Below are 20,740 nucleotides of genomic sequence, written 5' to 3'. Positions count from 1 at the left end.
CGACACTTTACATAAAATGCCACTCTGTGAGTTTGACACCTATAAATTGCAGTTTAAAAATCAGTTCATAAAAATATATTAAATTTCTCTCCTTTAACACCCTGAATATAAATATATATTTCAATGTAACAAAGCAGAACATGCAGCAACCACTTGTAATAAAGTGTCAAATAGTGAGGATTTAACTAAAACCGAAAACAGGTGTGACTTAACATGGGGGACTAAAAGGCAAATTACAATATTTCAAACAGCAAATATTGGGCAAAGTTAAGGGTTAGGTTGTTTGATAAGAAAAAATACAGCAAAAATGTCTGAAAATGTAACAAACAGCATAGATTAAAAAAATGCACTCTAGGTGCAAAAAAAAAAAAAAAATAAAAAAAATAAAAAATTTCCTGTAACTTTGAGCAGAACCTAAACATGAGGACAGGAGTTGGAGAGATTGAGACTCCTCATGTGGTGCTGTGAAATGGTCACTCAGGAACAGCAGCAGCAGCCATCTCCACCTTCCCAGATATTTCCTGGTCAACTCTGCAGAAACATTCAGAAGTCAACTGTGAGTCTGGGGAGGCATCGATGCAATCAGTCAGGATCAGCTTACAACAATGACCTCTAAAAATATAACCTTTTGGGAATCACACCCTGAAATGTGTTCAGACTGGGATAAATGTAAGAAAAATAAAAATCCTGTCTCAAATGTCCCCTCCCAAAAAAAAAGAAAAAAGTCAGAGTCCATTCAGATCTCCGTTTTAAAATTCAATAATTTGTCCATATGCAGCTTGTTACAAGATGGTGGATCAAGCCAGTTTAGACTTTCAAAAACACATTTTAGGCCGTTGCTGGTCAACTGATTTTTTTTTTGGCTTGACCCAAAGATTCACATTTAGAAAATGTTCAAATCATACCTTTCACTAAAAATGGATAAATTTTAGTTCCCCTAGAAAGTCAATACCAAGTGTCCATAGCAATGTTTTGATTTCCTTCGAGAACACGCAAGTGTCTTTTAAGGACCAATCTATGCATTTACTGGACATCCATCTTCCAGCTTATTGGAAAGTGCAGTAAATCAAATTAATGCATTTTATGCGTCTCAAATGGATTTTAGCTGTATGTATCAATCAGGCCAATTTTGGTTGAGGTCTGACCTACTGATTCAGATTTGGACTCATCACAATTTCACTCCAAATAAAAGCAGAACAAAGCTGCAAGTTTTTTTGATAGGTGGCCATTTTCAACCTAATGAAAAATGAAGGAATTGGAGAAATGTGCATAAGTCCTTAATATTTCTAGGAGCCTGTTAGTCTTAATGTCAAGAAGTTTGTAATGTGCAACTCCTCACAAGAACTTTTGTTTTAATGGGTTATAAACTGAAAACTGTCCTTCACAGTTAAATTACGTTATACTTTTCAATCAGTTATACCAATTACAGCAGCAGCTGAACATTAATCACTTATCAGGAAAGAGCAGTACATTTCCGAGTGCAAGAGGAAAGCTGACAAACGATCCATTTACCAAAACATCAGTGGGGAGCAGGAGTGCAGGGAGTGAGTCATGCAAGAAGCTGTGAGCGTGAACAAGCTGGGCGTTCAGTGAGGGCCACTTACTGACAACCATGTGAGGACACGGTTAATGTGAAACAGTGCAACCACACACACCACAATGACGGGGACAAACTAGTTCCTTGTGGCACTAACTTGGAGAAAAACTTACCAAATATAAACTGCAGCAACTCTAAACCTGTTCACTTCTTGGGCATTTTTTTAAACAAGAAATAAGTGCCAGTAAGTGTGACATCAAGAAAATCTGTGCACAGTTATTTTAATATAAACTGTTTAAAGTTGTTGCATTACTTTCTAAACTGGGTAAGAAAATGCATATTCTGAAATACAAAAAGCCTTTTGCAAAATGTAAAGATCGACAGTATTTGTAAACAATTAAAAAAAACATGTAGAATAAGATTATGCTGCTAACTTTACATTGCTGGCTCAGACAATAATTTAGCTGGTTAAACATTCACCAAGCCACCCATTTTAATGAGCAGACAATCATTCAGTCTGTTTATTTGGAATTTAAATCACATCAGTTGAGATTTGCAGAGGAGATTGTCTTTCCTTTAAGAGAATAGGTGTCTTGGTGTGTTTCTGCAAGCTATCTGATCAATTTATTGTTAGTTTCACGAAATGCAAAAGGATGCAGAAACTGACCCTTGGTCAAAGAGCAAATACCTTTTATTGCTTTTCCTATTTTTTTCGGCATCAAACCTTAAGAGGGGCAGGAAAACTGGTTTAAGCAGAGAAAATGTAGACAACAACCAACAAGAGAAAACGTGCAGAGATTCTCAGAGTTTTTGAGCAGTATCTTAAAAACAGTGGAGACTAATAACATGAAGACTACGTGCGTTTCATCTACTCACAAGATTTCACAAATATTTTTCCTACTGTATAGACACAAATTGTACATTTTTATTGTTACTTTTTTCCCCAGACCTAAAAAGCTTTATGATAGATCTAAGCTGTTAGAGCTTAGATTTCATCCCAGTGCTAAAGAATTTTGTGAAGTAAATGCTTGCTCTAATTTGAAGCTAATGTCTACATTAATGCAGATCATGATTTTTCAATGATCGGCATCCAACAACAATCCTTCGAAGTGCCGTATTGTAAACTGAAGTGGAACCAGCTAACTGTTGACGTAAAAAAACACATTGATAACTGGCAACTGTGTACCGACGGTGCAGGCTAAAAGTGCTTTTAATCATAGCTTAGCGCCATCTTTTTTTTTAACATCTTACAACATATTTAAAAAATGAAGTAGACAGTCTTACTCTACAAGTCTGAGGAGAATGTAAAAGTGAGTAATAACTACAAAGAGGAATGTAACAGTGTAGCAAAAAGAAACTGAAATTCAACACTTTGGAAGCAGTAGGAGATCGCCTTTGAGCGACTAGAACATGCTGATGTGTCTGGTTGAGTAGCGAGCAAACAAAATGCAATTCAACACTTTGTATTGGCAGCTGCCTTCTTCCACTTTTTTTTCCATTCAATGATACAAACTTTGTTGAGTTTTATGTGATAAAAAATTACAACTTTGTGTTGCTCTAAGTGAAAGGAAACAATCCATAATTTTCTTTTACAAATAAAGTCGAAGGTTGGCTCTGCATGTGTATTACGCCAAATAAAATCCTTCCTGCCTTCACAAGTGGACTTACCAGAAACGGAACCAGTCTTATCTACTTTGATCTCAGTATAAATACAGCTGGATTATTTTATAGTGGTTATCAAGCAGCATCATGAAGATCAACGAACACATCAGACAAGTCAGGGAGAAAGTTGTGGAGAAGGAGAGCAATATTGAGAGAAGCGGCCAAGAGGCTCATGGTAGCACTAGAGGAGCTGTAAAGACTCAGCTCAGGTGGGACAATCTGTTGCCAGGACAACCATTATTTGTGCAGAGGGTATCCCCATCCATCTTCAAGCAACTGCTGAAGATTTAGCAGCTTATACCCTCTCCTGCATTTTGTTTCTACTGAAAACAGAGTGAGAATTCAACCTTCAAAAAGTTATAAATTTAACTGGAAAAACTAAACTGAACGGCGTTCGTGTGTTGAATACTCACTGTTTGATACATTCCGGTATGGCCACGTACTCCATAGGGACAAGCTCAGCAAGGTCTTTCAAGCTGTACACATACTTGACTTTCTGAGAAAACTTGGAGCTGCAGAAGGAAACAGAAAAGGCACAATACAAATATTTTTGCATTAATCATTTCAATTTTTCTAATATTTATACCCACAACATACCTTATGAAGGGTTTTGTGAGTGCCAGCAGGGTACGAATGAACCAGGAGGGGTGGACAATTATCAGCGATTTTAGATTTTTCCGCAACCTATACAAAGAGACCATTCAGAGGTTAAGAAAGCTCAAATTAACCATGCTCTCCTAAGTGGCCTAAACGAAAATGGTGACATCTTTATTCTACTTATGACAACAGCATCTTTTTTAGAGTTGTGCTGAATTACCTGCGATCGATCTGCTGGTAGCACTTTCTGAGCCAGCCAACAGCTGGCATCTTTTTCCGAGATGTTGCCCCATTCAAATACACAATCATGTAATTCTCAGCAACCAGCAGCTCCAGTGTGCCAATGACATACCTGGAGAAGAAATCACATGTTAAGTAATAGTTTCAAATACCAGCTGTAAGATGCCAATTAATTCACAGACTCTTACTTGAATAAATTATCCATGATGTATCTGTAGTTTGGTTGACCGCTCTCAGGCATGAAGCAAACAGCAAACACAATGATGGCATTCAAACCGTCTCCGTAATAACCTGCAGACAACATATCAAACATGTATAAATGTTTTTTGTGTGTGGAATACTAAAACCATCAAACTCAAGTCATTGTGCTTTTGTGCATGGCAGTAAGATTACACTGACCCCCATGGCTGATGACTTTCTTGTAAGGTTCAATGGCCTTCATGTCCACTCTGTGATCTTGATCTCCAAAACGGAAAATCCTCCATCGTCGTCCTTCTTCCCGCTCCTCTGTGGCTGAATATTCCTGGACTGAATCGACAGTTTTCTGTAGTATTTCTGTGGTTTTTGGTTTAGGAAGATCATCTGAAAGAAAAAAAAAAAAGTAACTAAATGTATATTTTAGCAAACGAATAAATTAAGCCATTCAATATTTGTGCGATTAAAATCAGAGCATTTTTCATCAAGTATACATTCAAATCTTTAGATCATTTTCCTCATGCGCCAATTACATCCAGTTGATCATGTGCATCTTAACATGCTTTGCTCTCAGATTAAAATCCAACAATCATAGCTGCAGTTCATCATCTCTTTTCAAACCTCTCATTAGGAAGATGAAGGGGGGGAAAAAAAAAAAAAAAAGTATTTTTTTCATAATGCACACAAAACATCACATGACAACTAAAATTGACAAACACTAAAAGTAAGATATTTACATACTTAGTTTCATGGAAAATTTGTGGGCAGGACATAAAGAGTCTGTTAGCACAGCTGCCTGCAAACCTGACTCAGTTTCAGCCAGTCTGTTGGGAGGAATTGGCCAAAATTACTACAAACTACTGAGAGGTCAGTAACAGGAATATTCTGCTAAAGCAATCAAAACTAAAAAATGTCCCTAACCAAGTTCCAGGTTTAAATGTTCTTTACAAATTAAAGTTTATTAATGTTTGAGACTGTGTGCTTACATTTTTATGCTGTAAACATATTACTTCTAACTCAAAACATCACCATTTATTGCAATAACTTGTGGCACAATTTATTGTCCAACAAAAGTTATTGTGACAAACCTGTTCTGTCCGATTTAATTTCAGACAGTGTGGAAAAAAACTTATTCTGATATAAATGTATGTAAACACCTGATTGCACCGAATTGTTCTTCCCAGAAACACCCTAGGAACTTCTGTGTGTATTTTGTACATCTATTGCCGCACGGCGTTTCAACATTTGAGACAAGTATTTGGATGATCAAAGTCAAACTACACAAATAAATTCAACTGAAACACTTATATGGGAATGTTTATACAGTAAGCCCATCTACAATACACACCAAATTTAAAATTTCAATATTGATTTGTGTTCTCCTTATCTGGTCCATATTTTCCAGTAAGAGACGAGCTATTATCATTGAATCTACAGGATTTATTTAAATGCATGCCCTTAAGAGAAAATGTAAGATAGTGAATATATTGAAAATAAACCATTTCTGAAGTGATAAACTTAGTACCTTAGAAAATGAATATTTAAAATAAAAAACGAGGCAAAAATAATCAAAATAAAAGCAAGAAATATAACATATGGGAGAAAGTACGTTCAAACAAGTGAAGAGATGATTGGGATAAAGGATTTGATTTACTTGTGGTTTGTAAAACATAAATGAAGTCTGTCCAAGAACTCTTACCACAGGAAGAGAAAAACCTGCTGTTGGGCTGCAGCCTGTTTCCAGGCAGACATAGGAAACAACTCTTCCAAGTGAGAAAGAGGAATGCAGCAATGTGGGAACAAGAACAACAAACAGCATTTTAAACAGAGTTGAGGAGGTAAGCTACCAAAAAAAACCCCTAAAAAGTCTGTGAAGGACAATGTTTATAGATGAAGTTTAGCAAAACGAGACCAGGCAGCTTCTCATTTCAAAACTGAAGTCTAGCTTCTCATAACAAGATCTCACACGCATGTAGGCACTGGTGATGAAGCTTGAATATAAAATCTGATTTTTCATACCAAATTCAATTTTAGTAGATTTTCTTGATTTTTCTTAAAAAAAAATAAAAATTACAAAAGTATTTACAAAAGCTGGTTTTTATTTCTATTATTCTTTCTGCGAGTTGACCTGAATTCAAAGTTCAAATAAATAGAAGCAGTGAAACACACTTGACAACCAAGCTGGTAGGCCCTGGCTAGGCTGACAACACTCTGAACTATGGAAATCAAGGAGGGGGAAAAAAAACTGAAATCTTCAAAAAACTCAATCGATAAAATCTATTTACCGCAGAGCCCTACATGCATGTTCCCAAGAGTTCATCACTTTTTCCATCACTAGGTTTACTGGGGTTACGTTGCCATTCTGTTAGTAAGGAAAAGTAAAATAATCGGTGTTACAAGAAACAATCATAAGACCAACACAGTGCTTTTTACCTTCCCATTCAAACTCATTGCTGTTGTCTGAAGGCGTCTCCATGTCATCCAGGTCCAGATCTGTAATTTCCTCCAGCTCATCAGAGAGAAGAGAACCTTCGCTGCGGTCCAGAGTCAAACTCATGTCTGGAGCAGACAGTTTTTTCTTGGCCTTCTTGCTTTGGTCCTCTCCATAACCTGGGACAGATAACTGTTAGTAGTTCTATAATATGTGCAGCCATTTTAAAAATAGACTAAATAATTCATTTTGAATGCAATGACTAAGAAATTATATTTTGAAAAAAAGAAAATTAAAAAAAAAAAACAAAAAAAAAAAAACAGAAAAAGTCCAACTAAGACTCAGGAGTCCTCAAAGATTTAACTTTAAAATTAGGAAGACCTGAAATAACATTTTAAAAAGTTCAGATTTTTTTGTTATTTGTACAGTAATATGAAGTTATGATTACCAGGGTCTCTCTCTTCAGAGGTTCCAGAAAAAAACTCATCAAGCTCCTCTTCCTCTGGGAGGGGCCTGATGAAAAATAAGTTAATAATCTTAACTTTAGTACTTTCTGATTTTCAAATTCTTACCCATAATGTGGGCAAAAGGGACTATGCATAAAACATTTTATACTGCATCTGGGCATCTCAGTACCTTGGGAAGTCTTCATCTTGCCACTCTTCCTTCAGCTCAACTCCTTCCATTCTCAGACGAGCTTCTGTAGTGGCGACTGACTCTTGCCGCTCCAAGCTGCTTGTGGAGGAGGGGAGAGACAAACAAGAATTCAACATTTCATAGTTAACTGAACCCAATTGCTAATAAACAGGACTTTTGTAGAATAAAATGGGCAAAGTTCAAGAGTGAGCCACCACAGATTATCTGTAAAATGTAAAGACATAATTGGTCATTTTTTTTAAAGGTGATGCATACAGTCTTAATGGGATTAGTCAGGAAGCCTTAAAGTTGAACTCATTTGCCAAAATACCACAGCGCTGTTTGTTTTGGGGTTACTGAGTCAGACACTAGGAGCCTGTTTTTAAAGACACTGGTGCACTGAGGATAAAATCATTTCATCAAGTAAACTGGGACTAATTTAGCCTTTACTGAAGTCTAAGGTAAATTAAACCTTCCTTCAGGCTCACTGAAAGCCATCTCTGTTGATAGTCTCAAAGAAAATTAGCAAGTTTGAAAGTCTACGTTGTATAGCTTCCTTTTAAACCGAACTGATGTGCTAAACCAGCGTTTCTCAACCCTGGTCTTCACCACCCCCCTGCTTTCCTTGTTTTAGATGTGCCTCTATTCCAGAACAGCTGATTCAAATGATTGCATGGTCATCAAGTACTGCAGAAGCCCGTTAATCACCCAGAGCTACAATTCAGGTGTGTAGCAGAAGGGAAATACCTAAAACATGCAGCTGTGATCCAGGTGAGGACCAGGGTTGAGAAACACTGTGTTAAACTGATTCCCTACTATGCATAAAACAGATGAAATTTTAAATGAAAGTAATTATTGCTGTGCATAGGTAGGTTAATCATAAGATTTAATATTCAGAAGCCTCTTGAAGTAATACATGGAGAGTAACCACAACACCATTCATGAGAAAGCACCACAATACTCATATGTGACGCTTTGTGGGGCCAATTATCCTACAATACTCTTTTAGTCCCATGTTTAAGCATCAAGTCAAAAGCTTCAGCTTGTAACTGGTCTCCTAATCAGGTATTTTGCCATTTGAAAGCTTACCAGCTTCTGCTAAGAGCTCAGTTTATAAGCCATACGCCTAACTAATGATAAATGTGGAATCTGTATTGCTGTTATACAGAGCCCCCTTTAATAGGCTACAACAATGCATTTGTGCTTGTACAGAAATTCCACAGATTTGGCATTTAATGTCAGAATAAACCCATTTAGGCATCTGATTAGAAATGGCAATATCTACACAACCCAACAGCTGAAATAGGTAAATTGCTTCCTTCAAAGGAAAACTGCAGACAAAGTGGAAAGACTAATCGTAAGCTACTTTAGCAAAAGGAAGCCAAACTTCAAAAAAAAGTAAAACTTGAATCACAACACTGAGCTTACATAAAGCTGCATAAGTCGCCACACAATGTCTATTTATATGGAAATGTAAAGGTGAAGTTAAACTGTGAAGATGTCTGTGCGAGATGTCAAACACAATAATGTGCCATTTTGTGATTTCATTAGAAATCCAATACCTATTTTCCCCACACAGAACATCTGACATTTTATTTTTTTTAAAATGTGCACTGATTTCTTACAAGTTCTTACCGCTTGTCTTGATATGCACAAGCGGGAAGAAAAACAAAACCTACTTCCTCAGGTGATCAGAGTACAAAGCTGTGGTGAATTGTAAATATTGTAAACAATGATAATTGTAGAATAGAAATGACCTAAACCATTCTTACAGGTTTTGGTGTTCCCATACATGTAAAATCCCATACTTTTCTGGTAGGTTCATCTTAAAATGTAAAATTCATACACTTGGTATGAATTTTTGACAGATGTATAATGGGAGTTTGCATATGGTACCAGCAGAAACCAAAAACTAGAAGGAATGATGAGGAAGGAAACAAAGAAGCAGCACTTTAAAGAAGTTATTTAAAACACACTTTAATATTTAGGAAACCTTTATTCTGTTGCAAGAATTTAAAGAGAGCTTTTTTCAGCATTATGACCTCCTTAGGACAAAATGCATAGAAAGTATATGAACTGGTCAAAGTCTTACTGAATTATTTTATGCTGCTTAGATTCTTCAAAACACCAACTGTGATTTGTTATGAATGGTTGCCACTGGAGATTAAAGAATTCCTCAAACAAGATTGACAAAAAAAACAAAAAAGCAACCCTCCATGTATGTGTTTGATGAGGGAATAATAATTAAAACATGATGTAAAACTCAAAAGTCAATTTTACATAATACTGCCTCTTTAAATCTTTGCTTCATCAAATAAAGTCATTGTCAAATTTATTTTTATCACATGTTTAAAGATAACCAATATGCTATAAAAATACTGCTAAAACCAGTCTGGTCACAGGAACCCAATAGTTACCACTCTAACATCAGCATAAACCCATCTAAATCTGATTACATCAGAATTTGAACCCCAACATATCAAAGAATTCAATTTGGATAGATCTTTTCGCTTGGAATCATTTCAGTTAGTATGGCATTCTTGTGATTTAACTGTAGCTGTCCAAGTAAAAGTTCAGTGAAAATGCTTGTGTAGATGGATGGGACTCGAAATTATTTTTAAAACAATCATTGAAATGGGAGCAAAATAGTTAGAGAAAGTACCTCCTAGTACTTTCACAGTACTAGGAGGTCTTATAAAAGAAGCAGCATTTGGAATTACTAAGTAAAACTGCAATGACATCATTTGGAAACCTATATCACCAGTTAGAGCTTCAATGCTTCTCATCAATTTATTTCCATTGACTTTTAGCTGTGAGCATCATCTATATTGAGTAAGCAAGTTTTTAAGTTTGCATGATTTTAAACTAGAAATTATTACTTTCTGCTCCTTCTGAGAAATAAACCTGATGAACAGACAAGTACAAGGAATTCCACTATAAATATTTTGCTGTAAACTGTAATTTGAGAAATCAATTTGTTTCTTTAATGCCATTCAATTTTTGAGTAGCAATTTGAATCCAGCTTGTTATAAATTGCATGAGCTGAATTTATGTCTTTGGGAATTTAAATCATGCTGCGAATTCTTTAGACCTTCCTAAACGAGTTTATGCTTTCTTAATTTCGAAATAATCTCTATTTTTGTTACATTTTCAACAGCGAGAATAAGGGGAAGTTCATGTAGGAACAAACATGCAGACTAATGAAAAATGGGTACGGTTAAAAGGGGATCTGCGCCCTGACAGAAATGTTTTCTTTCAAGACACCTGACAAGGTTAACTGGCACTGAAGAATTTCTAGCTTAAAAAAGAAAAGAAAAAAGAAACAAACTTCCGAAAATGTTTAAAAAAGATGCATACCAGTTATTTTGATTTAAATTCTGGTGGGATGTGAAATTACACACATGTTAACAGTTTAATCAATACACACCTTCCTGATGCTTCTGGCGGTGAATGCGGCTTGGGAAGGCTAACCGGGGCAGAGCTTCCTCCTCCAGACTGTTTTTGCACTTTTCCTGGCGTTGTCCTTCTTGTTTTGGTCACATTTTCTCGACGAGATTTTTCGCGATTTTCCAACGCTGAGGCTGAGCTACCCTGTAAATCCTGGTCACTCTCCATTCTCGACTCTCCGGAAGACGAGAGACTAGTTGTCTGTCTGTTTCCCAAATCCCCATCAGTCCTGCTGGGTGTGACACAGTCTGAGTCGCTATTGTTCAAACTTGTATTACTTACACCCTGCAACACTTCACTTTCTTTCACGTCCGATGCCATGAGTCCTTTTACTAGGTTCCCTTGGTGCTGACGCGATTCAGAGGGGGTTTGTTCAGAAAAATACTCCGATCTTCTTATATTTCCTATGATAGTCAAAAAGCCAAAGTGGATTAGCAACTTTTTCAGAAGTTTGTTGCTAACGGACTAGCTCTAGGAAACCGCAAACTAGCCAAGCGACGCGTTGCCAACATGTTTGGAAATCAACATACCTAATAAGCTAAGCAGTGTGAAATATCACACCGTGTACTTAGATTTGACCACCTTTTCTGAACGCGTCACAGTAAGAAGCTAATGGTCTGAAAGTGTGCTAGCTTTGCACAAGCAGCAGTACGCAGTGATCCCGCTTATCAAGTTTCCTTCCTTCCTCCAAGTCACAATGCTCTCCCCTCTATTGCGGACGTTAACAAACGTTAGTCACGTTAGCTTTCTCGGCTACGTAGAGCTAACTTAGCCGGTAGCTGAGGCTAATAACAGTTAAGTTTTGGACCAAACGTCTACTCTAAGCGGAATATATGTTCAGCCGCTTAATGTACACAGCTATTCATTTGTTCAGGAAAATTAGTAAATAGCGGTAGGTTGAACTTGCCAAAGCTCCAGGCTCCTCGACGTACAGTTGCAACCATGGACGGTTAAATGAATATTAAGCGCGTGGGCATTTATTAAATAGGTGACTGGACGGAGGGGAAGAGGGGGGCTGGGGGAAGGGGGGGTCTGCTTTCACTTTCCACAAATACAATTTCTTGCTTTGTTTTTACTCAAAGAGATACATCTTTATTTATATGTTAGACTAGCCTCTCCTGGATTTAATCTCATTGATTCAATTACAATATTAAAATACTCCAATCTGAAAGGGAAACTTAATGTAACTTATATACACATTTTTTTCAAAGTGATTACGGATGATTCTGGACAGGTGGGATCTCCAGTAGTAGCAGTTCATTGTACAGCAGGTCAGAAGAAGCCCCTGCCTAAGAACACACTGCTGTCATATTATGAAAGGATAACCCACTGGTGTTTACAAAGATCAAATGTCATGGCAAATTACAGTACACAAGCTAAAGATTAACAAAATAATAATAATACAATACAACTATACAGTTTGGAAAACATATTGAGTCATATTGAATAAATTAAAATATTATGGGGCTTGTTTGTTAGATCAAAAATATCTTTTGAAAATAATAATCAAGTAGTTATTAAACATACATTTCATTAAGCCCATATTTCTGTATTTTCTGTTTTTACTAGTTTAATGTAATAATCTAAATGTGTTTTCATTAGCTGTCAGTGGAAAACCATTATAATAAACAGCAAAGGCATGAAAACATCAGTCTGTGTGTAATAATGTGTTTCACTTGGTGAACTGAGTTATTGAAATAAATTCAATTTTCAGTGACATTATAATTTATTGACTATAGCTGTGTATATTAATTATGTTGTTTCTATACCGGGGTGTCCAAAGTCGGTCCTTGAGGGCCGGCATCCTGCATGTTTTAGTTCTCTCCCTGGTGGCACAACCTTTTCAGCATGTCAATGTTCTTCTTAGGCCTTCTAACGAGCCATCATTTGATCCAGGTGTGTTAAACCAGGGAGAGAACTAAAACATGCAGGATGCCCGCCCTCGAGGACCGACTTTGGACACCATTGTCTATACCAATGTTTCTCAACCCTGGTCCTCAGCACCCCCCTGCTCTGCATGTTTTAGATGTGCCTCTATTCCAGAACAGCTGATTCAAATGATTGCATGACCATCAAGTACTGCAGAAGCCTCTTAATCACCCAGAGATACAATTCAGGTGTGTGGCAGAAGGGAAATACCTAAAACATGCAGGACAAGGGGGCGGTGAGGACCAGGGTTGAGAAACACTGGTCTATACTAATAAAATTCTAAAGAATAACATACAAGTTATTCATAAAAACCCTGATATAACACAGCAACTGAATACTCTTTTGAAAATCATTCAGAAAAACAATATAGTAACCAGTCAGAATTTACTGGATCTTATGGAAAACTGTGAGAAAATTAGGGAATAAAGACTGAGTTGAATAAGAATAGATGTATGAGTTTGTAATGAAATATACCTTGAAAAGTCGAGAAATACTCAATATATTGGAAAGCAGCTCATAAATACAAACTAACAAAGTATTCTTAATGCACAAATGGTTTATAAAGAACTTTGTAAAAGGCCCATACATCCCTTTACAAAGGGTACCATACAGTAAAATGTCTCAACTCTAAGACTCTTTGCTCTTCTTGCTGCAGCAGAATAATTTAATGATTTCTTTATTATTTGAAAACAAAGCTAAAAAATAGTTAATGGAACAATGAATGAGATATCTCAGACTTTTTTTTTAATTGATCCAATTAAAGATGTGGAAAAGCATTTCTAATTGGCTCAACTAAAAAGCCACAAAATAAATGTGTTTATATAATAGTCAATTTCACTGGAAAATGTCTTTATAAAACTATTACATAGATGAGTATATTCAGTGTTGGGAAATTCCATCTTGAAATATTTTTTAAACAAAATTCCAGCTGTGAATGCTTTGTGCAACTCTTCTCCTAACAGGAAACCCCTGTATTGTTCCCTACAGTATACGTTTCATAAAGTGGGAGCCTGCAGAGAAAATCTTTGACCTCTCCTCTTTGCACAATCTCTCTAGATCATCCAGAGTCTGGGCAACTCTCTTATGCGCTCTTCTCTAATTCTCAACCCACACATTTTCTATGTCACCAAGCCAGAGTTGTAAAGTAAAAAAATAAATAAAATAAAAGTACTTTGTTCTTGTATTTAAGTAGATTTTTCAGGTATTTGTACTGTACTTTTACTTTTATTTATCTTTCTAAGGGCTTTTTACTTGTACTTCCTACATTTTATGAAAAAAATCTGTACTTTCTAGTTCTTACATTTTCACATAAGACTCATTACTTCCATGATAAAAAAAAAAAAGTTAATACAATTCCCAAAGCCCTTGGAATATGATTACAAAATTAGTCATATTATGTTTTTAAAAACTGTTTTTAGCATCAAAAATTAAATGTTACCCCTCCCAGACCAAAAAGCACACATCCATATTTGCCCTGAATATCTGCATGAAATGGTTCATTCCTACTTGGCGTGCTTAACGGTGACGGTGTTCAGCAGCAGTCAGTAGAAGACAAAAACAACTGTGGCCATTTTGCTGTTTTGTAAACCCCTTTATTATCAATAAAGATGAAAAAAAGAAAGAAAAAACAAACAACCATGGCAGTTACTATGCTGCCAAGAAAAATAATAAAGTCAGGTTTACAAAAATAGAGAGAAAAAGACAAGAGTGTCTATTTGTAACCCAGATTTTCTCCAATAGAGGTGGGTAGACTGGGTGAGATTGTCAACCATTTAGCATAGTTAGCTTAGCTACAGACTACTGTTTGCCTTCATTTCACTAGCATCTAATGAACTAAGGAAAAAAAAGTTATCAACATATTTTAACTTGTCCTTGTACCTCTTACCACACTTAACAACAGGTGAGTCAGACAGCAGCAGCTCTAACCTTGATGCCAGCATAACCTTTAACCCTTGTCCCAGTGAAAAAGGTGAGCGACACTGTATTCGATGACAAGCTAGGTAGCATCATTCCAGTGAGTCTATAGGGATTTCTCTGTGTCTTTGCTCTTTTTACAATATATTTATGAGGTTGAGTAAGGTTGATTGACAGCACTAAGACCCTCCTCCTAGTTCGGATTGGTTGTTTTTGGCTGAAATGTTGCATTACTTTAGCTAGCAATAGTAGCTCAGGGAGGAGGTGGAGGAGATTGATTTTTTTTATCTGTCTCATAACAAACTGACATGACATGGTGACAACTTTAACACATATGGAGAAAACATATGTTTTTTATTGAAGTTATATACTGCAGCTTGAATGAAATGCAACTACATAGCATTTTTTGAGAGGTCTGGATTGCTTTATTTTCATTTTGCATGTTGACTGCTGCGAGAGACATTTCAATAAGCTAAAACTAATAAAAAAATGCAAGCAACCTACTTGCATGCAACATGCGGACCCAATTTATCTTTTTGTCATGGGGCCCAAGATTCTTTGGGCCCCATGACAAAAAGTACCAGCAGCAAGCGGCACCCCTTACTGCTGGTACTTAGCCCAGTTCTGGTTCTGTTGAAGGTTTCATCCTGTTGAATGGGAGTTTTCCTCTCCACTGTCATTACATGCATGCTCAGCATAAGGGATTGCTGTAAAGTCAATGACTTAACACAAGTGATTTGCTGTCGCCCCCTACTGATCCAGGAGGAGTGAATGCTGTAAGTCACTGGCTCCATGCAATCTGCGGGGTTTCCTTTGGTACAAACTTTTTACACTACCTTCTTACTGTGAGAGGTCTTTATAAATATAGAAACTTCTCCAGATTATTAGACAGCGTCTAGAAGAAATTGACTTCTATAGGTCTCTAAGCTGAAATTATTTTTTTTTTCATATGTTTACCACATCTGCTAATAAATATGGCCAGTTCTGTATTGGTGTGTGTATCCTGTTGTGGAGTAGTATTCTACAAAGGTTAAGCACACTAGGCTACATTACAATAATGAAACAGCTTCAATACTTATTAAACTGTTAAACTGTACACGCTGCATTTCAGATGATTTTATATTTGACTCATGAAGCCCATTGTGTTGCTGATAAATACAAGTATTCATGCATGGGCTATATTGTCATCTGAAACCAACCAGTTATTCAGAGATGTTACATACAATTTCTTTAAGATGATTCAGCATGATACCTGATTTTATTTTATTTTTTTTAGAATAAATATAATATATTATTTGAATTCTGAACCCTTAAATATCATTCTTAGCTTACTTTCTTCATCCGTTTACTAGAACAATTTTTCATGTCGCCACTAGGTGGAGTCAAAAGCTTGCTAAAATGATTTGGTCTTGAGGAAAATCCTTACTTTCAGTGCTGTCCTTTCATCATTGATCGTCATAATTACACTAATATTGCCCTATTCTCCTCGTGATTCCCAGATGCACATACTCGCAGTCATCCAATAGACATTGTTAACACTATAAAGAAACAGCAACAAAATATCACCATAAAGAAGAAATTCCAAAACAGTATGGCCTTTGAGGAATTTTGTTTCATTTGATTTTTAGACATCAGTTAATAAAAAAAAAAGTCTAAGCAAAGATTATATTATAGATCTATGCTGTCTGGTTATTTCCAGCAATGTTTGCTGTGGATTATTCAGCATAATTTCTAATTAACACATTGCTATTTACTCTGCTGGATCATTAAACCTCATCACAAAGTAGATAATCCAGGGAAAAAAAAAAAAAAAGTTTATGCTTCTCTTCGACATGCATGCTGTATTCTAATGCATCATCTTTTCAAATTCTGAAAAAAAAAAAAAAGAAAAAGAAAAAAACAGTTTAGAAGTTATTTTTTTCCGGCCAGGTTAAAACTACTAACATATGCAACTACATCGCCCTTCTCAAACAGAAGGCAGTGGAAATGTAGAGAAAGAAACACATTAAAACATTGTTTTATAGCGTTGCTTTGTTCATTATAAGCCCCCGTGCTCAGTTATACAGCCAAGGGCCAACAAACAGCTGTTGTTGCAAATCAGAAGGACCTTTTTTCACAATGAAAGCTAAAGTTTCATTGTCTAATTCAGGGTACGTAAAGGACGATCCTTGCTTTTAAAAGCAACACAGGAACTGCACATAATAAGCAGGCATCTCATTTTATCATGAAAGGAGGAATAGATGCTGGGTACAAAAACATAGGCTGCATCGTATTTGCAAAGCAGAATCATTAAAAGAACTCTCCAACCAATTTCCATAAGTGGAGTTGCGGGAAGTATTTAGGCTACTCAAAGTATATCACTAATGAGAAAAGACAAAAAGGATTTTTTCTGCATGTTCTATGCAATCATTTTTTTGGGTGCAGAGGAATCATTATTTATGATTGCAAAGCCTAAAAGGGAGGCATGAAGATAGCATCTGCAGAGAGACTGGTAAAAAATTTAAAGAGGAAGTTAAATGAATATTTAAGGGAAGATGAAATATTTAATGGAAACAAATGAGCAAAACATTTAAAACAGCATGATAAATACTAGGGAGTGCCATTAAATTGGCTCTCATAATTTGTGCTGCTCGCGACATTAGCCGGGAGGTCTCGCTCATGCGGTGTGAACTGAGAACTCCAAAGATTGTTTTCAGATTGTTTTCACCGTGCCAGTCAAAGAAAAAAAATGAGGACACTGTGTCTGTAACCCAGAGCTAACCTTCTATCAGAGAAATATTCATGCTTTGATCCAGTGTAGTTTGAGTATATGCCACAAGGCAGAAATAAAATCATGTTTTATTGACCTTTTTCACATTGAGGTTAGGTTAGAGTTTTGAAGAGAAAACATAATGACACAAAAACTGAATGTGATTAATTTCTCAGGAGACATGCAGCAAAAACAGGAATTGTCATAACATTAGTGTTTTACGTTGCATTTATTTTTTCATTTTCTTTTTTTTTTCTGATTTCACCAACTTGAATCAGAACAAGGGGGGGGGGGGGTATTGTGTACCAGCATGCATTCATTTTTTTTCCAAATGTGAAAATAATTAAATGAGCAAACAAATAATTATTCAAGTCAATGAGAACAATTATCTCCAAGATGCCTCTGAGACTACAATGTGCATTGTGAATTGATTAATTATCTTGGTAAAGATAATTGAGTGGAGCTAGATCTTTTTGACTGAGTCAATTAAATATCTCCTGGTAAATCCAGAAAAAATGGAAATGTGATATAGACAATACTATTATTGTCTGTATCACAATATAGACAATATGTGTACTTCCTTCAAAATAAAATTAAATAAAACATTTAATTGTGTTTAGAGCTTGAGGTAATGTGTTACAAGAAATTGATCAACAGTCCAAGGTAATGTTCAAAAATAAGATAAAATACAAATAATTCTACAAATATAAAAAATAAAATAAAAAAGGAGATTATTATTATTATTATTATTATTATTATTATTATTATTATTATTATTATTGCAAGTGAATCACTGTTTTGACCAGTTCTAATCCGTTTTAGCTAAACCTTCCCTTTGGAATGCAGAACACGGCACAAAATAAGATAATTTTTGCCCATGCTCTTTTAATTTTCAATTTACATCCTTTTATTTTAGTTGAAACAAAAAAATATATAAATCATAATTGAATCTTTAATCTGTTTATTAAAACTGCTGCAAGTGTAGCTCTGTTCTGACTAGTGCAGGCTTAACTTCCCCTTAAATATGCAAAATATTGAACAAACTCATATTTTCTTAATGAGTGCCTTATTTAAAATAGAAACAAAATTAAAAAAAACATAAATAAATAGAACTGAAAAGTAAAAATATATTTTGTAATCCTCATGAATCTGTTTTGTTAGATCTGTTGTAAGTGTAGCACTGCTCTGACCAGTGCTCATTTGTCCTGGTTCAACTTTGCCTGTGAACTCAGCATGTCACGTAGCCTGTGGGCAGACTATTACTTACTCCTGAGCCAGACAGACATCATTACCTCTGAGAATGATGGCAAGGCAGCTGCAGCCGGGCAGCTTTATTTCCCCTCTCAACTTGGCGGACGCAAGCCATCATATCCTGTTAACAATTCCATGGCTTCCCCCCCTTTTATAAAGATAAGCTCTCTCAATCAGCCCTGTCTGTCTCAATCGCCACCAAAGGACCATAAGTCATCACTGCCCGCGAACGAAGCCCTGGTTTTTCCACATGTGATTGACACCGTTTAGATGATTCAGCCAGAGTCGCTGGGCTGTTTGTTTCCTCTGCGGACCACTGCTTTTCCTGATCATAACATTTCATTAAATATTTATCTTTGACATCAGCATATTCGTGTTTGGTGTAATCAGTCTTCTTTCTCTGAGCAAATATTGGTCCGTTTGCTGTGGAACCTGAGATGAATGAAGTCAGGGGCGCTGACATTTTAATCAGAGCGGTCAGAAGATGCTGACTGTCACTGTCAAACTGCTTAAAGGTCACAAGTTTCAGCTTGCTATAATGTTTAATCCGCACACATCCTGATATTTCATTTACATGTGAGATCAGGTAGATATTTTATGTATAAGCACACATTCCGCTCAAGGCCTTTTATTCTATTAACCTGTCTTGTCTTTATTGGATCCTTTCTTAGATAATTTCCGTACGGCTTACCCTTTGATAAATATGCTTTTAGGTCTACCTAATTAATGCATTCCACTGTGATTTTCTTCACTTGTCACCCACTCTTTAACCTCACAGTGAAGGAACAGGCTTTTCCAACTCAAATTAAAGGTCCTCTGGGACAATGTTCATGTGAGCTAATGATATAGCCAGACCTGGTTTCTTATCTTGAGGGGGCTTATTGAAATGTTTCCAGCAACAGTGAATTGCGTGACCTCGCTATTGTGAAGTGTGGACATATTCCAAGTAAATATGTTGTAGTTTATGAATTAGGTTGTGATTCTGACTTGTATTAGTTTTGTTTAATTATCCCAGAAGGGCCTGAGAAGATGTCTGTTATTGTTGTTACACAAGTATTTGCTTTGCGATTAGTCTCATTCTTGTTGACATATGGGATCTAGTGCTTGTTGGCAATCTGGAGTCCAAAAAACACACGATCTTCTCTTTGAACTGAGCATAATCATATGGGTAACACACCAACCAGTAATGGCGTGGTGTTGAAGCAGCGTTTTTAGGGAACACAGGAGAATTTATCTCCACTTACTAGTTCTATTTCCTGATTAATTAAACCAATTCAGCATTTTTAAAGAATGTGCTTTAAATCTCATTTCTCAGGCTACATTGCCAGAGCCTCCATCCCTGTGACTAAGGGACCATTCATGGGTATAATGAATGAGATAAGATGATAATCAGCATATAGACACTTGGCCTTTTTCAGCGGTAAAACTGCTTAGCAAAGGGGCCAGCTGCACTCCTGAGCATACAACAAAACACTGCCCTTTATGTAAATGTGATAGTAGGGAGCATACTAGGCCAATATAATTTTTTTTCACTTTGAATTAGTCACTTGTTACTGAAAAATCTAATAGTCTGACTAAACAGGCATACTGCTTTTTTAGAATGTAGTGACAATATATATAAAAAAAAATTCCCCTCTCACCCTCCATGGGTGGTCTCTTTCATCCTCTGAGCTCGGGTCCTCTACCAGAGGCCTGGTAACTTGAGGTTTCTGCGCAGTATCTTGGCTGTGCCTAGAACTGCACATTTCTGGACTGAGATGTTGTTCCTGGGATCTGTTTGAGCCACTGCTCCAGTTTGGGGTTGACTGCCTCAAGGGCCCCGATGACCACAGGCACCACTGTGGTCTTCACCTTCCAGGCCTTCTCCAGTTCTTCTCTGAGGCCCTGGTATTTCTCCAGTTTCTCAGGCTCCTTTTTCCTGATGTTATGGTCACTTGGTATTGCTACATCCACCACAACGGCTTTCCTCTGTTATTTATCCACCACCATAATGTCCGGTTGGTTCGCCATTACCATCTTGTCTGTCTGGATCTGGAAGTCCCACAGGATCTTAGCTCGGTCATTCTCCACCACCTTTGGGGGTGTCCCCCATTTTGACCTTGGGGCTTCCAGTCCATATTCCATATATATATATATATATATATATATATAT

General features: G+C 36.5%; 1 protein-coding gene and 1 long non-coding RNA gene across 7 annotated transcripts in view; one reads left to right on the top strand and one right to left on the bottom strand.

The window, feature by feature from the left end:
* Positions 1-391: 391 nt before the first annotated feature.
* Positions 392-11,744, bottom strand: bnip2 (BCL2 interacting protein 2). Of its 6 annotated transcripts, none has more exons than XM_015035678.1 (13): positions 11,653-11,742; positions 10,726-11,149; positions 7,299-7,397; positions 7,111-7,175; positions 6,665-6,841; positions 4,436-4,618; positions 4,225-4,327; positions 4,017-4,148; positions 3,797-3,883; positions 3,613-3,711; positions 2,226-2,261; positions 1,711-1,747; positions 392-531 (listed from the first exon to the last, which is right to left on the bottom strand). In XM_015035678.1, exons 1-12 carry the CDS (start codon positions 11,687-11,689, stop codon positions 1,732-1,734), a joined length of 1,458 nt encoding a protein of 485 aa, XP_014891164.1. In that variant the 5' UTR covers positions 11,690-11,742; the 3' UTR covers positions 392-531; positions 1,711-1,731. The 6 variants fall into 6 exon arrangements, with proteins under 6 accessions (XP_014891164.1, XP_014891165.1, XP_014891161.1 ...); XM_015035679.1 differs by having other exon boundaries at positions 1,711-1,744; XM_015035675.1 differs by lacking the exon at positions 1,711-1,747 and having other exon boundaries at positions 11,653-11,744.
* Positions 11,745-14,323: 2,579 nt separating this feature from the next.
* Positions 14,324-20,740, top strand: part of LOC106949435 (uncharacterized) — a 23,559-nt gene continuing 17,142 nt past the window's right edge. The window contains exons 1-2 of the long non-coding RNA XR_001425378.1: positions 14,324-14,416; positions 14,575-14,643. This is a non-coding gene — a long non-coding RNA (uncharacterized LOC106949435). The remainder of the gene's footprint in view (positions 14,417-14,574; positions 14,644-20,740) is intronic.

This window comes from Poecilia latipinna, unplaced genomic scaffold (assembly GCF_001443285.1).
Source record: "Poecilia latipinna isolate Pla-1442-1.1 unplaced genomic scaffold, P_latipinna-1.0 Scaffold344, whole genome shotgun sequence".
NCBI classification, from domain to species: domain Eukaryota; kingdom Metazoa; phylum Chordata; class Actinopteri; order Cyprinodontiformes; family Poeciliidae; genus Poecilia; species Poecilia latipinna.
The sequence above is the reverse complement of the archived record's forward strand: the minus strand, read 5'-3'. Positions and strand labels throughout refer to the sequence as shown.